Source organism: Typopeltis vanoorti, chromosome 25 (assembly GCF_054136105.1).
Source record: "Typopeltis vanoorti isolate ZY-2024b chromosome 25, IOZ_Tvanoo_1.0, whole genome shotgun sequence".
Taxonomy (NCBI): domain Eukaryota; kingdom Metazoa; phylum Arthropoda; class Arachnida; order Uropygi; family Thelyphonidae; genus Typopeltis; species Typopeltis vanoorti.
The window spans coordinates 20516287-20532506 of record NC_143573.1 but is presented as its reverse complement, the minus strand read 5'-3'; the positions used below and the strand labels follow the sequence as shown (position 1 = coordinate 20532506).

The 16220-nt window shown below is 38.9% G+C and overlaps 1 protein-coding gene across 3 annotated transcripts in view; it reads right to left on the bottom strand.

The window, feature by feature from the left end:
* LOC150092591 (low-density lipoprotein receptor-like) overlaps positions 1-16220 on the bottom strand; it is a 400302-nt gene that overhangs the window by 125161 nt on the left and 258921 nt on the right. For all 3 annotated transcript variants that reach the window (XM_090414387.1, XM_090414386.1, XM_090414388.1), the window contains 3 exons: positions 1649-1915; positions 1461-1517; positions 1282-1338 (listed from right to left, as the gene is read on the bottom strand). In XM_090414387.1, the coding sequence (XP_090270513.1) occupies positions 1282-1338; positions 1461-1517; positions 1649-1915 (381 nt within the window). The remainder of the gene's footprint in view (positions 1-1281; positions 1339-1460; positions 1518-1648; positions 1916-16220) is intronic.

Below are 16220 nucleotides of genomic sequence, written 5' to 3'. Positions count from 1 at the left end.
GTGGTCTCTCGCATACAATTCCTCTCTGTCCTCAAACACACTCCAAGCATCCACATATTCCAGTCCTCTCTTGTCGCACATTCTAGCTATTATGTCATTCGATATTACTGCTCTTCAGCTCAGCTCTTCATTATCATACCTAGGCAACACACACACTATCTTTCCTCTCTGTGTCTTCTTTTGTACCACCTCAAGCAAGAATCTCAAATCGCTAGATTCCCTATTTACACCACCACTCAAGTCACTTGTTCCCACCATCACAATCATCTCATCCACCCTTTCACCTCTCTTAACTGTCAAAGCAACATTTTCTGTCGTTTCTCCTGGCAAACACTCCTCACGCATCCCTTGAACACCACGGATCATTGAGTCCTCATACATTATATCTCTTACCATTCCTTCTCTCCTATTGTTTCCATTTTCTCCTCTTCTTTCATTCCCAGACCTCTCTCTCATTTCCTCTCTCCTACTGTTTCCATTCTTTCCTCTTGTAGCACTCCCATGCCTCCCTTTCATTCCGTCTCTCCTACTGTTTTTTCCATTCTCTCCATTTCCATTTCCACATCTAATTCCATTCTCTCCTCTCCTATCATTCCCAAAACTCTCTCTCTTTCTCTCTCCCCCTCCTCCGATTTGCCTTGCGTTTATCTCTTCCATTCTCCTAATCTCATCTTTCATACTTCTCTGAAGACATTCCACCTCCTCTTTCAGCTCCTCTATCTCCCTCTGCAGGTCAGTCACTCCTAATCGAAATTCACTCTCCCAAACAAAACCTGTCCTAAACTTTAACAGTCACTCACTCCTTTTTTTTCTTCATTCTCTCCTATCACACTACTCGTCCTCCAGTATTCATTTCCCATTCCTGGAGCAATGAGGTCGGTTATTGAGATATCTACTGCATTTATTTTCTTCCACTGCCTGCACTTTACACACACACGCACCCCTTCTCTCTCACAAGCCAGATATCTAATTCCCGAGACGCATGCATGCCTCAAGTACTGCATGCCACTTGAAACTAAGCACTTGCAATAAAGGTTCCTTGCATTCCAAAAAAGGAATGCAGCTCCCACCCCTATCAAAGGAGTTGGATATCATATATATCACTACATGCACATGTGCTGCTTGTAAGAAAGGGCATATATAGGTAAATAAAACAACTTTTCTACCAATAATTTTAATGGAGTTTAGGGATAGCTATTAACTGCAAATAATAACTACTGTGATGATTAACAAGAATGACAGCAAATTAATAAAAAATAGTGTTAAATAATTTCTACTTACCTGATAGTGGTGAGGTTGCAGGCAATGTTGTCAGTTTAACTACTGATGTGGTTGTATCTAATGAAGAAGGAAGAGTAATATATGGAGTCATTGTTCTAACAGTTACTTTTGTTTGGTTAGATTATTAACAAGAATGACAGCAAATTAATAAAAAATAATGTTAAATAATTTCTGCTTACCCAACAGTGGTATGGATGAAGGCAGTGTCGTTAGTTTAACTACTGATGTGGTTGTATCTAATGAAGAAGGAATAGTAATATATGGAGTCATTGTTCTAACAGTTACTTTTGTTGGGTTAGATAATTAACAAGAATGACAGCAAATTCAACAAATTAATAAAAAATAGTGTTAAATAATTTCTACTTACTCAACAGTGGTGAAGGTGTAGGCAATGTCGTCAGTTTAACTACTGATGTGGTTGTATCTAATGAAGAAGGAAGAGTAATATATGGAGTCATTGTTCTAACAGTTACTTTTGTTGGGTTAGTCATATAACGAGGAGAGGTCCTTGTCGAAGATGTTCTTGAGGTAGATTTATGAGTAGCAGCTATACTTATTAAAGTTGAACTTGGAGTCCATGGATTAGTAGCTTTTGTGGCAGTGCTGGTGGTTGTGGGAGAAGTAGATGATGTATCTGTGGAACATACATTAAAGATTGATAATCATTCTAGTCAAAACAACTAACAACAAAATATCAGCTAGCAAATGTAAATGTTAGAAATGGTGCAGTTACATTATTTAAAGAAAGTATTCCCCATGTGGATGCACACTTCAGTGTGGTGGGATGGTAAGCTGTGACCATGAAATGTAAGAAGTACGTATCAAGTAAAAATGGAACTAGTAAAGAAGTGAGAAGAGCTCAGCTTAAGATTTTAGGAATTAGTGAGCTTAGATCTACAACAATAGATCACTTTGATAATGATAATTTTAGGATTTATTACCACAGACCTGAAAGTTTCAGAAAAAATAGCGTGGCATTCATAGAAAAGAGTATGAAAAATACATTTTAGGATACAATCAGTCTGACTGAATAAATCAAGAATGGGTGAATCAGAATATGATACTGTATAAGGGTCAGCATGGTTTTGCTAAAGGTCTATCCTGCCTTAGCAATTTATTAAATTTTTACAATAGAATAACATCTGAGTTGGACAAAGGAATGGTTACACAGTGATTCAAGAATGGGTGGATCAGAATACGATACTCTATATGGGCCAACATGGTTTTGTTAAAGGTCAATCCTGCCTTAGCAATTTATTACCTTTTTAAAATAGAATGACATCTGAGTTGGCAAATGGGAATGGCTACACAGTAATACTTCTGGATTTTGCTAAGGCTTTTGACAGGATACCCCCCATGGAATACTGTTGTGCAAATTAGAGCAGATGGGGATGGATACTAAACTGGTGATATAGATAAGAGAATGGCTCATGGAGAGATACCAGAAAGTAGTGTATGGAGGAGCAGAGTCCAGGATGAGGCAGGTGACCAGTGATGTGCCTCAGGGCTCTGTGCTTGGAACGTTATTATTTAATTTGTACATAAATGATATAGGAAATGGCTTGAAGGGAGATATTCAGTTGTTTGCTGATGATGCAGAGTTGGGTAGCACAATAAAAAATCAAGCTGATGTTGAGAGTTTGCAGGATGATTTAAATAAGCTGGCAAAATGGGCAGAAGGTAATGGATGTCAGTTCAAAGTGGAAAAGTGTAAAGTTATGCATTTTGGGATTAAAAAATTACCAGCTGTATACCACATTGATGGAACGGTAATCCAAGAAACTGATGAGGCTAGGGACTTGGGGATGTTGGTGGATAGGGAGATGATGTTCAGAGGGCATATTGCTAAGGTGTCCAAGATTGCACATAGGATTACTTGGTTATTGAAGAACACACTAACATCCAGAGGTAAAGAAGTTATTATTCCCCTTTATAAGGCATTGATACTTCCACATTTGGATTACTGTGCTCAAGTCTGGTTACTTGGATTCCTTGGAGATGAGGAGGTTGTGGAGAGGGTTCAGAGGAGAATGACTAAGTTGGTGAGTGATGTAAAAAATGCTCCCTACATTGATAGATTGAGAGCTTGTGGATTGCAGAGGTTGATTGATGGGTGGAGAAGAGGGGATATGATAGAAACATTTAAATTACTAAAAGGTTTTTATAAGATCGATGCAGGGGAAATATTTCAGCTGTATGATAGTGATGGAAAAACAAGAGGTCATCCCTGGAAATTAAGGAAAAGTGTGGTTAACAAGGGTGTGAGAACTAGATTTTTTGCTTGGTGGGTAGTAAATGAGTGGAATGCATTGCCTGACTCAGTTGTGAATTCTTTGTCTGTAAATGAGTTCAAGAAGAGGTATGATAGATATTGTTTTGATAGTTTGGGTCTCCTGCGAAAGTCTACTGACTCCATAGAGATACCCATAATAATAATAATAATTCAAATCAGAATAAAGGCATATCTGGTAAATATAACACTCATATAGGTGTATGCATTCACTACAGATACAAGTGAAGAGAAGATAGAATTTTATGATAGAATATAGTATGGATAAGGTAGATTTTATATTGATATTAGAAGAATGGAATGCAAAATGTGTGTGTGGGGGGGAAGGAAGAACAAGGTGCCACTGGAAAATTCATTTTAGGATTTACTTGAGTTTCAATGGACAATTCTCACCCATGTATTTACTGATGTGTAAACAAGCCAACACACACACTGGTATGGTAGTTAATTAAAATTTTAATTTTAATTAACTACCATACCAGTGTGGTATGGTATTTAAAATTTTAATTAAAATTAACTATTTTAATTAAAATTTTAATTAAATTAATGATTTAATTAAAATCATTGCAATAGAAATTATTATTATTATTTTCTTGACCTCTATGAAGTTACTAGACACATCATGGGAGATGAATGCTATTCAAACCCAAGTCTATTGTATCACTCCTTAAACTCTTTTATCATTGCACTATCACCACCCTCAGTGGCAAAATATTCCATCCTCACTCCATGCAAAAAAATTATAATTACCATTTTATTATCTACTTTGTTTTGCAACTTCCAGGGATGGCCCCCTTTTTTGTGTTCATTCCTCTCATTCTGCCATATGAAAAATCTTCCCAATGTTAATCTGATGATAACCTCAAACGGCTAATGTGTCACAATCATATCCCTCCTCTTAATCTTCTATCCACCAAACTTTGCAGATTCTCCGTCTATCCTCATATATCCAACATTGTACAGTTCTGATTTTATTATTATTATTATTATTATTATTCAGGCCTCCATGGAGTCAAAAGACTCATGGGGGGAGGTCCTTCCAAATAAAAACAAAGTCTATCATACCACTACTTAAACTCATTGACCATTCTCGCTCTCGCCACTCCATCAGGCAATCCATTCCATGGTTCAACCACCCTCCATGCAAAGAAACCACTTCTCATCCTCTTGCTCGCAGTTTCCTTTCGTAACTTCCAGGGATAGCCTCTTGTCATCACTCCTTCCCGCTGTTCAACCAAGCGAAAGAACTCCCCAGTGTCAACCCTGTGACCACCTCTCAACAGTTTAAAAGTCTCAATCATATCACCTCTCCTTCTTCTATCCACCAAACTCTGCAGTCCACATTCCCTCAGCCGATCCTCATAACTATCATTGTACAGTCCTGAAACCATCTTTGTTATCCACCTTTGTACCCTTTCCACAGTTACTTTATCCACTTCAAATCCTGGGGACCAAATCTGAAAACAGTAGTCCAAGTGTGGTCTGATCAGCGTCTTATACAACGGAACGATAACCGTTTTATCTCTGCAGGTCAGCGTCCTTCTCATTATTGCAGCAGTCCTCTGTGTCACCTTCACCACCTTTGCAATATGTCCCCTAAATTTCTGGTTTCTATCAATCATCAACCCCAGATCTCTTGTCTCCCCTACTTCCTCCAGTATAATTCCTCCCATAGAGTATGCAGTGTCTTATCGATCTTTCCCAAACCTCAAGACCTTACATTTTGCTGCATTAAACTTATACCCCCATTTATTTGCCTCTCTATCTAGCTTATTCAAATCTTCTTGCAGGGCTACCACATCTGCACTATTACTAATAATCCTTCCCAGCTTTGCATCATCTGCAAACAACTGAATATCCCTTTGCAATCCACTAACAATGTCATTGATATAAAGGTTAAACAATATAGGTTCGAGTACTGAGCCCTGTGGGACCCCACTTGTAACCCTCTGCTTCCTTGAAATTGCCCCACCATACACAACTCTCTGATACCTATCGGACAGCCAATCCTGAATCCAGTTGACCAATCTGACATCCAGACCCATGTGCTGGAACTTAAATATCAGCTTATCATGTGGCACCCTGTCAAATGCCTTGCTAAGGCCAAGAAAATGGCAGTATATGCCTTTCCTTCATCTAATGCTCTTGTAACTTTATCATAAAAGGCTAGCATATTGCAAAAACAAGAGTGCCCCTTCACAAATCCATGTTGACTCTCACAGATAATATTACCCTCATCTGCCCAATGCTGTATACAGTACTTCACTACTTTCTCCAAGATCTTAGTAACTACTGATGACACACAAACTGGCCTATAATTAGACTCTTCCAGTCTGCTACTGCCATTATGCAATGGCACTATCTTACCTTCCTTTTATTCCATGGGCACCTTTCCTCAACCAGGCTTTCATTGAAAAGCCAGGTCAAAGGCACTGTCGGTTTCCTACCATATTGTTTCAAAACTCTTGGTGAAATACCATTCACTCCCACAGCTTTACTGACATCAGAATACTCAGTATTTGAACTGAGTATTTTGAACACTCGCCTCCTGTACTTCTAAACCTCGAACCTACCCAATCCCTCAAGCATTAAAACTGACTCCTCCAGGATGAAATACTCCAATAAAGTGTTCATTGAACAATTCCACTATGTCCTCCGCATCAGTCACTCTATTCCCATTTTTATCCCACAATATCATTCTTCCACAGTCATTTCAACTCCTACTGGCCACATATCTAAAAAATTCCCTACAATTTTCTTTGGATCTTAGAGCCAATCTCCTCTCATATTCCGATTTCGTCTTCCTTACCATACTAGTCACTCTTCTGGCCTGTGTCTTATACTCTTCATGCATCTTCTCTTCACCTGTCTCCTTATATCTCTTCCATAGCCTCTTTTTTGCATGCAGTTCCTGTTTAATATTGTTTTCATCCAATTTAATCCAAATTGTGTCCTCTTCTTCTTGTGTAGAATACAACTTACCATTGCTGCTAACAAATATTCTTTCATAATTTCCCATGCATTAATGATATCCCGGCCTTCCAATTTCTCCCTCCATGAAACTTCCCCAAGTTGATGTCTTAGACTATTATAATCACCTGCCTTATAATTCCACATACGTTCCTGTCTCTTTGATACTCCTGCATGTCTATTCATTTTCCAAGTCAAAACCATATGGTCACTCTCTCCAACTGGTGGGAGAGATGTCATCTCAGTTATTATCAACTCTTCTGATGCTATAACCAAATCCAAAACTCTTCAACCTCTTGTTTCCTCTATTACATGTTGCCTAAAAGACATTTGTCCCTCAAGAATTCTAGAAATTCCATTCCCTTATTGCTACATGCATCTTCCTCTCCCCAATTTATACTACTGTAGTTAAAATCTCCCATAACAGTCATTCTTCTTGCACTTGCCAAACTCAACTGTCTAAACATTTCTGGTCCCCACCCTCTGTGCTCCTGAGTCTGTAGCAATACCCCACTAAATATCCTGTCTTGCCCACCTCTGCCTCACACCATATGCTTTCAAAATCATTAGTGCCACTGCCTTCCAAAGTCTCCACTCTTAGAGGACATAGGTCGTCACTAATCATGAGCAGTAATCCACCACCATGCTTTCACTTCCTATCCTGCCGAAAATTCTGTACCCAGCAACTTCTATTCGTGTTATTATATCCTCTTCTATCAACCACATCTCAGTGATCCCAATGATTTTTGGCCAGGCTGATGCTATCTGTGCCACCAATTCCTCTCCCTTATTCCAGATACTCCTGGCATTAGTATAAAGCATATAAATGCCATTGTTTCTATACCCAGCATTATCCCCTCTAGACTCCACTAGGCTCAGTGTTAGCTGATGTCGTCCCCCTTCTCCCAAGTACCCATTCCCACAAGAGGCTACCCCTGCTACCATCCTACCTGGGACACACTGACTTGTTCAGAACAGCAATCTCTCCAGATGCATACATCCTTTCTCATTCGAATGTGAGCAGTCTCTTGCGTACAATTCCTCTCTGTCCTCAAACGCACTCCAAGCATCCACATATTCCAGTCCTCTCTTGTCACACATTCTAGCTATTATATCATTCAATATTACTGCTCTTCTGCTCAGCTCTTCATTATCATACCTAGGCTACACATACACACTCTTTCCTCTCTGTGTCTTCTTTCGTACTACCTCAAGGAAGAATCTCATATCTCTCGCTGCCCTATTTACACCACAACTCAGTTCATTTGTTCCCACCATCACAATCATCTCATCCACCCTTTCACCTCTCTAAAGTACCAAAGCCATGCTTTCTATCATTCCTCCTGGCAAACACTCCTCATGCATCCTATCTTGAACACCACGGATCATTCAGTCCCCATACATTATACCTCTTAGCATTCCCTCTCTCCTATTGTTTCCATTTTCTCCTCTTCTTTCATTCCCAGACCTTTCTCTCATTCCCTCTCTCCTACTGTTTCCATTCTCTCCTCTTCTAGCACTCCCATACCTCTCTCTCATTCCTTCTCTCCTACTGTTTCCATTCTCCCCTCTTCTAGCATTCCCATACGTCTCTCTCATTCGCTCTCTTCTACTGTTTCCATTCTTTCCTCTTCTAGCACTTCCATACCTCTCTCTCCTACTGTTTCCATCCTGTCCTCTTCTGGTACTCCCATACCTCTGTCTCATTCCCTCTCTCCTACTGTTTCCATTTCCACATCCAATTCCATTATCTCCTCTCTTATCATTCCCAAAACTCTCTCTCTCTCTCTCTCCCCTACTCCGATTTGCCTTGCATTTATCTCTTCATTTCTCCTAATCTCATCTTTATACTTCTCTGAAGACATTCCACCTCCTCTTTCAGCTCCTCTATTTCCCTCTGCAGGTCAGTCACTCATGCCTTCTACACTATCAACTATTACTTTCTCATTCATATTTTTTTCTTCATTCTCTCCTATCACACTACTTATCTTCCGGTATTTATTTCCCATTCCTGGATCATTGACATCAGTTATTGAGATATCTACTGCATTTATTACCTCCCACTGCCTGCACTTTATGCACACACGCATCCCCCTGTCTCTCACAAGCCAGATATCCAATTCCCGAGACGCATACATGCCGCAAGTACTGCCTGCCACAAACTCCCTTATTATATTGCTTATAATAGAGTTCTTAAATGGTGGAGGACTTGGCGACATGCAGTTTGCGACTGTAGCTGAATCCGCCCTCATTCGTTATTGCCAAGGGACTACTAGCACAATCATTAATTATTCAAAATAGTGTCGCTAATTAGTTTCAAAAATAAATGCTAAATAAGTATTAGGGACTATAAATAAATAACAAAAGTACAAACAATTACAAGCAAAACAAAACATTAAGTACACTAAATAAAATGAAATAAAACTAAATACAGTAATGAAAACTTAGCTTCGTCTTGTCTTCCACCATTATGCATCCGACCCCGTCTTCTCAGTAACCAAAATACACAATATCACATCAACAACTAACTTCAGAAAACAACCACTTAAGTACACTCGTATTCCAGAGAAACAATTTAGCACTCAAAAACATAGAAAAATGTACTATTCACCGATTAAAAATCACTTTCTTCAGCACAGCTCAAATTCACCGCCACGTGCTATCTGTTGCTGTACTCTTTCCAAGATTAATTCATCCCCCTTCAAATATTGGTGACCAGATCTCAGCACAAAAATTCAGATGTGGTCTGATCAATGCTTTATACATTATTATTATTATTATTATTATTATTATTATTATTATTATTATTATTATTATTATTAACATTTGACCTCCATGGAGTTAGAGACTCATTGTGGGAGGCACACACTATTGCAAACAATGCTCATCAAACCGTGCTTTAAACTGATTCAATGTGTCCACACCCACAAAACACTCAGGCAATGCATTCTACTCACCAGCCACTCTCCGTGCAAAGAACCTACTCCTCACTCCTCTGTTCACATCCTCCTTATACAGTTTCCAGCAATGGCCTCTTGTTCTACTCCCCTCTCCCATTCTATGAAAAATCTCTTTCTTGTCGATCTGATAACAACTCCAGACTATCTTATAATATGTCTCAATCATATCTTGCTTCTTCCTCATATTCATGAGGCTTTGCAAGTTATATTTTCTCAATCTGTCCTCGTACTCCACATTCCAAAGACCACTGACTACCTTTGTGAATCTTCTCTGGACCCTTTCCAACATATCCTCATCACCATGAAACCTGGCGACCAAATCTGTGCACAAAAATCCATATGCGGCCTGATCAAGACCTTATACAGTGGAATCATAACCTCTCTATTTCTGCATGTCCGGGTCCTTTGCATCATTGCCATTATCCAATGTCATGTCTTCACAATTTGTGCAATGTGGCCACTGAATTTCAGGTCCTTGTCTACCATCACTCCTAGATCTCTCATCTCCTCTACTTCTGTTAAAGTTTCCCCATCAATGAGTAATGAGAAAAGTTCGGGTAAGATGTTGCAATGTCTGTAATGCAATGTAAGATGTCTGTAGGTGTTGGTGTATATCATTAATATTAAAACTGAGACCTCTGATGTTGGTAAAGTCAATGTGAATGGTGTTCCTCCAGAATAAAATCCTAGGATTTTCTTAGCTTTTTTTTTTGGAAATATTTTTTGCAAGTGACTGGAATTTTGTCCTATTTATCATGGTTGTAAGTAAAATAATAGAAAATTAAAAGAGCAGGGGCATGCAGGGCGAGTGAAGGATTCATGGGTTACATGCTTGGGTTGGAGTCTGGGCACTGCCTGAGTGGTGAGTGCCCAGACTCTCAGGAATACCTCCAGCCTCTGAGGGAGTGCCAGACTACAAGCCAAGCATGGCCTTGGACATATCTGGATTGTGCTCCCTGCAAACTGCTGGTATGCACCACAAGAGGGTGAGGATTGGTGAGACTGTTTTGCATACTTATCCTTTGAGTTTGCATAACAACCTCTGGTGTGGATTCCTGTCAAATGCCACTTGCAGTGGGGCACCTGTTAGTGGTGGAGGGGACCGCCTAGTTAGAGTACTGGTCCTTTTCATTCTTCCTCTTTTTTTCCTTGCTCTTCTTTCTATATTCTTTGTTCTACTTCTCTCAAGTCTTTTATTACTGTTCGTTCTTCCAGACCACCATCACTGAAATCCAATGCCCAACCACTGTGCAGTAAGACCCATGGACGGGGGGGGGGGGGGGGGGGATATCTTGTACTACTTTGGCCTCTGCTTCAGCAAGAGGGGCAGTCCTAGATGGATTAACCAGAATCAATCAGCTAGTGGGCTTGTCTACAAGGGTGAATGGTGTTGTTGCAGTAAATCTCTCACCACATGGTCTGGGGTCGGGATCCAAGGCTTGCTGTGGTGCTGGTAATAGCATAAGGAATAGCCCTGATGTTCCACTTCTGAGCAGAGTCATTGCTTTCTGGTCAGTGGGCATCCATCCTTGTGTGGCTCTGCAGTGGGTGGGAGCTCTGGCATCAAAAAAACATCCTCGAGCATGAATTCTTCATCCTCAAACATTGCAAGGGCTTAATGAAGTCACAACCAAGTAATGATACTGTAGATGCAGCATTTGGTAACAGAAGTAAGAAACAAAGAATAGATGATACTAGCATAAATGTATTTCTGATCATCCATGCAACAGGTGAAAAGCCAATAGGGAAAATCTCACCCTTCTTTATTCAGAAGGGTTTAGAAGGACTGGTAGGATCTCCCAAAAACTGTTAAGAAATTATGTTCTAGTGATATCCTTGAGGAAACATCATGCCGGCAACATTCTGAAAAACTACTGAGAGCCAAATCAGTGTATGGAATACTAATCACAATAATACCTCATAAAACACTCAATTCCTTTAGAGGAGTGATATCAGAATGTGATTTCCATGATGTTCCTGATGAGGAGATATGTTGAGAACTTAAAGATCAGGGAGTGACAGGTATGAGGCGCTTCCTGATACGTAGGGATGGTCACCTGGTTCCAACCAGGAACATCATTCTTACTTTTGATACACCTAAAGCAAGGTATCTCAATTGTTCTGTTACAGCATACATCAGTGGTCACCAAAGTGGTCGATATCGATCCCCCAGGGGTCGATTCGGGATCAGGGGTTGATTGGGGGTCGATTCTGGCTCAGGGGTTGATAGAAAAATATAAGACATCATTGTGTTGCATTGAAACCATTTGGTGGCAAAAACTCTCAGTGACAAACTGCATGATACTCTAAGAGTGTGTATTAAATCTTTTAATCAAATTAGAGCTCATCCTCTTAAATCACGATTATTTGCCAAACTTTGTGAAAAAAATGATGAAGTATCAAACCAATTACTCTTGCATACTGAAGTAAGATGGTTGTCTAGAGGTGCAAGTCTACAAAGATTTGTTGAGATGTTCGACAACTCTAGAGTTTCTTACAGATGTTAATTTGTTTTTGAGTGATGAACTGAAGAGAAATAAGAATCATATTTTCTACTTGGCGGACTTATTTTCAAAATTTAATGACATACAGACCCATCTACAAGGTAAAGATGTCACGATTATTCAAGCTCGGGCGATTCTTTTAGGCTTCCAAGCTAAATTAGCCTTATTTAAATCATCATTGTTCCGAAAAGATTTTCAGTATTTTTTGAATCTAACAATTGGAAGCAAAACATGAAGACTTAGAAATATACACAAAACAAATTCAATATTTGAGTGATGATTTTAAATTGCGCTTTGCAGATTTTGAAAACATACACATTGCAGATTGGGTTATCACCCATTTTCTGCAGATATTGAAAATATCTAATGTAACTTACAAGATGAACATATTGAATTGTCAGTTGATATTGAAGCTAAGACGCTTTTTAAAAATAGGACTTTAAGTTACTTTTGGACGAATATAAATGTTGTAGAAAAATACCAAAACTTTCTGAAGTGGTACTCCCCTTTTTGCTTGCTCAACCAACTCAGCTTCAACCAAGCTCATACATGGTTGAAGCTGGTTTCAGCCATGTTAATTCCATTTTAACAAAACAAAGAAATAAGCTAGATATAGAATTCAATGGCGATTTAAGGCTGAAACTTACTAATTTTGAACCCAACATTGCCAATCTTGTCAAGAGTCACGAAGCACACCCTTCACGTTAGTAAATTGTATACTAAGTTAATAAAAGTCTTATTTTCATGTATATAAGGAAGATTATATTATTGTTATTTTGTTATCTAAATTAAATTTTATATATTATTTATCCCTCCTATCAAATATGTAATGTCAAGAAGGACGTCAAAAACAAAAACATATCCCTTTAACGTTAAGCCAATATAATAAAATATACTATATTATTCATACAATAAACACTGTAACTATAAAATAAACAATCTAAAAACTCACATAAGCATCTTTTTTACTCATCCTATTATAATTTCGTAATAGTAAAATAGAGGGGGTCCATAAAAATTCAAGAAACTCTTGAAGGGATCGACGGTCAAAGAAGTTTGGTGACCCCTGGCATACATTATCCCAATCTATTAAGATGCTTTAAATGTCAAAAATATGGGCATGCCCAAACTGCCTGTCATGGCTCTACCACTTGTACCTGATGTGGTAGTAAACAACATGATCACATGACCTATAGTCTTACTCCAGAGACGACTTCAAAACTTGTTCCATTTAATGAGAACCCACTTGTCAAAAAAAATTATGGCAAAGATATCACTTAAAGATATATCACCAGACACCTCACAAAAAAAATGGATAATTTGTTATCCACCGAAAGTAAATTAAACTTGCTAACTGACCCTAACAAATCAGATGCATTGAATATTTTAACCAGAGGAAGAGATGGACACTGCCCGTCCATACTTCCCAAAAAAATTGATAAATATAAACCTGAAAAAGGCAAGCCCTCAATCTCCCAAAAACCAGACAAGTCTATACAGCCAAAACAATAAGAAAATTTTTACAATAGAACTGTCATGGTTTTTGCCAGAGTATTGATGACATTAAGATTCTGCTGCAGAAACACAAATCTTCTGTTTTTGTCTACAGGAAACAGACCCCAATGAGGAACCTACCTTAAGGAATTTATGAGGAGCTCAGGAGACAGCTTGCAGGTGTACCATGGAATGAAGAGTTAGCTGGAAAAGAGATCAGTGCAGCTCAGGGGATATTCAATAACTGAATAGTAGAAGCAATGCCTAAATGTATGCCAAGGGTCAGAAGGTTAAATAAGGTAGGTGTGAAATGGATGACTTCTTTCAATATGTAGCCAGCAAAAAAAAAAAAGAATGATTATGGAAGAATGACACTGATTGGAGATAATGGTATAAGGAGAACTGCTGTGGAAGATATAGTGGAGATACTAAATGAACAGTTCATAAAGGTCTTTCATTCTTGTGAATGTGACATCTTGGAGAGCTTGAGAGCAGTTGATGATGGGGAGGAGAGATTGATTGTAAGCAAGCAAGAGGTATATGGGAAATTGAGCAAACTTGATGTCAATAATGCTTGGGACTAGATAATATATCACCACATATTCTGAAGGAATGTGCCAGGGAGTTGGCATCTGCCTTGACTTATTTTTTTTAATATGAGTTGAGTTCCAAAGGAGTGGAAGGAGGGCAAGATTGTGCTGTTTTTTTAAGGGAGGTGATAGAACTCAATCATCAAATTATAGGCCTATCTGTGTGTCTGGTTTTGTGGTTAAGGTGTTGGAGAGCTGGTGAGAATGAGGATGCATAGGGTTGATGACAATGGTAATTGACAACAATCTTTGATGGACAGCATGAATTTGCTAAAGGGAGGTCATGTTTTAGTAATCTACTTCCTTATTACAAAGGTGACTGCTTCCTTGCACAGAAGAGAGGGATACACAGTAGTATACTTAGATTTTGCAAAGGCTTTTGATAGATTACTGCATGATAAGTTGATAGTCAAACTAGAGCAGATGGGATTGGATATTAGATCAGTGCATTGGATCAGAGACTGGCTATCTGACAGGTATCATCAAGTTGTGTATGGGGGAGCAATATCCCGGAAGAATAAAGTCACTAGTGGTGTGCCTCAGAGGTCTGTTTCAGAACCATTGCTCTTTAACCTGTATGTTAATGATATTGGCAGAGATTTTGATGGGGATATTTAGTTGTCTGCAAATCATGCAAAGTTGGGATGAACTATAAATAGTTGAGAAGATGCTGTGGCCTTACAAGAGGACTTGAATAGATTGAGTGAATGGGCACAGGAATGGGGATGAAAGTTCAATGTTGCGAAATGTAAAGTTTTAAAATTTGAGAAACAAAGATGGGATGTAGAACTTATGCTTGGTGGAGATATATTGCTGGAGGTGGGGGAAATAAGAGATCTTGGGGTGATAGTGAATAAGGATCTGAAATTTAGGGGACACATTACCAAAGTTGTGAGGACAACACAAAGAATTCTGGGAATGATGTGGAGGGCACTGACTTATAGAAGTAAGGAGATTCTTGTTCCATTATATAAGGCTTTGATTAGGCAACATACAGACTTCTGTGCACAGATTTGGTCACCTGATTTTCAAAAGGATGAAGAGATGTTGGAAAGAGTCCATAGGTGACTGACCAAGGTAGTTTCTGATCTCTGGAATGTTGAATATGCGGAAGGATTGAGAAGATGCAATTTACAGAGTCTAGTGGATAGGAGGAAGAGGAGTGATATGATAGAGACCTACTAATTAGTAAGGGGCTTTTATAAAATCAATATTAGAGAGGTTTTACAGAAAATGGTAGAAGATCACGGGAGAACCAAAGGTCATCGCTGGAAGCTGTATAAGGAGGGTGTGAGCAGGGGATTGAGAAACAGGTTTTTTGCATGCAGAGTTGTGAATGATTGGAATGCATTGCCTGTGAGGGTGGTGTCTTCAGAGAATTTGAGTGTGGTTAAGGCATGGTATGATGAGCTGTGTGTATGACAAAAGGACCTAGGATTTGAGTCTTTGACTCCACAGGGGTCTTTGAATAATAATAATAATAATAATAATAATAATAATAATAATAATAATAATAATAATAATTAATGTGAAGAAATGCAGTTCAGAAGAGGTCAGAAGAAGATTAGGAATGACTAAAACAACAGTCAGAGACTTGTCTAAAATCTAGAAGGATGGATCTATCTCAATGGGAACAAAGTTGAGGATTTTGTATTTAGGTAATTTTTCAACAGTGTCTTATGGATGTGCAACTTAGAACCTAAAGAAGTCTGATAGGAAAAGGATATTATCTGGCTGCTTTTGAGATGTTGTGTTACAGAAAGCTGTTGAAAATATCATATACTGAAAGATGGTTAAATGGATGGGTGCTAGAAAGGATCAGTAGAACTTTAAGGCTCCTTAAGGTTACCGAACAGAAGAAAGTTGAAATACTTTGGACATTGAAGGAGTACTTTTCAGAACAGTAATAGCAGGTGTTCCTGGAAAAGGAGGAAGAGGTAGACCGTTAATGAGATGGATGGATGAATGGCATGTCTAGATTGAGTGATCTTCAGAAAGTTGAAACCTCCAGAAAGCATACAACAGGAGACCACATGGCGATGACTGGTGTGGCACATCACCGAGCATCTGAGTAATCATACCACATCTGTTGATGGCCAATGAACAGATCGATGTCCTCCGTGTGTAACAT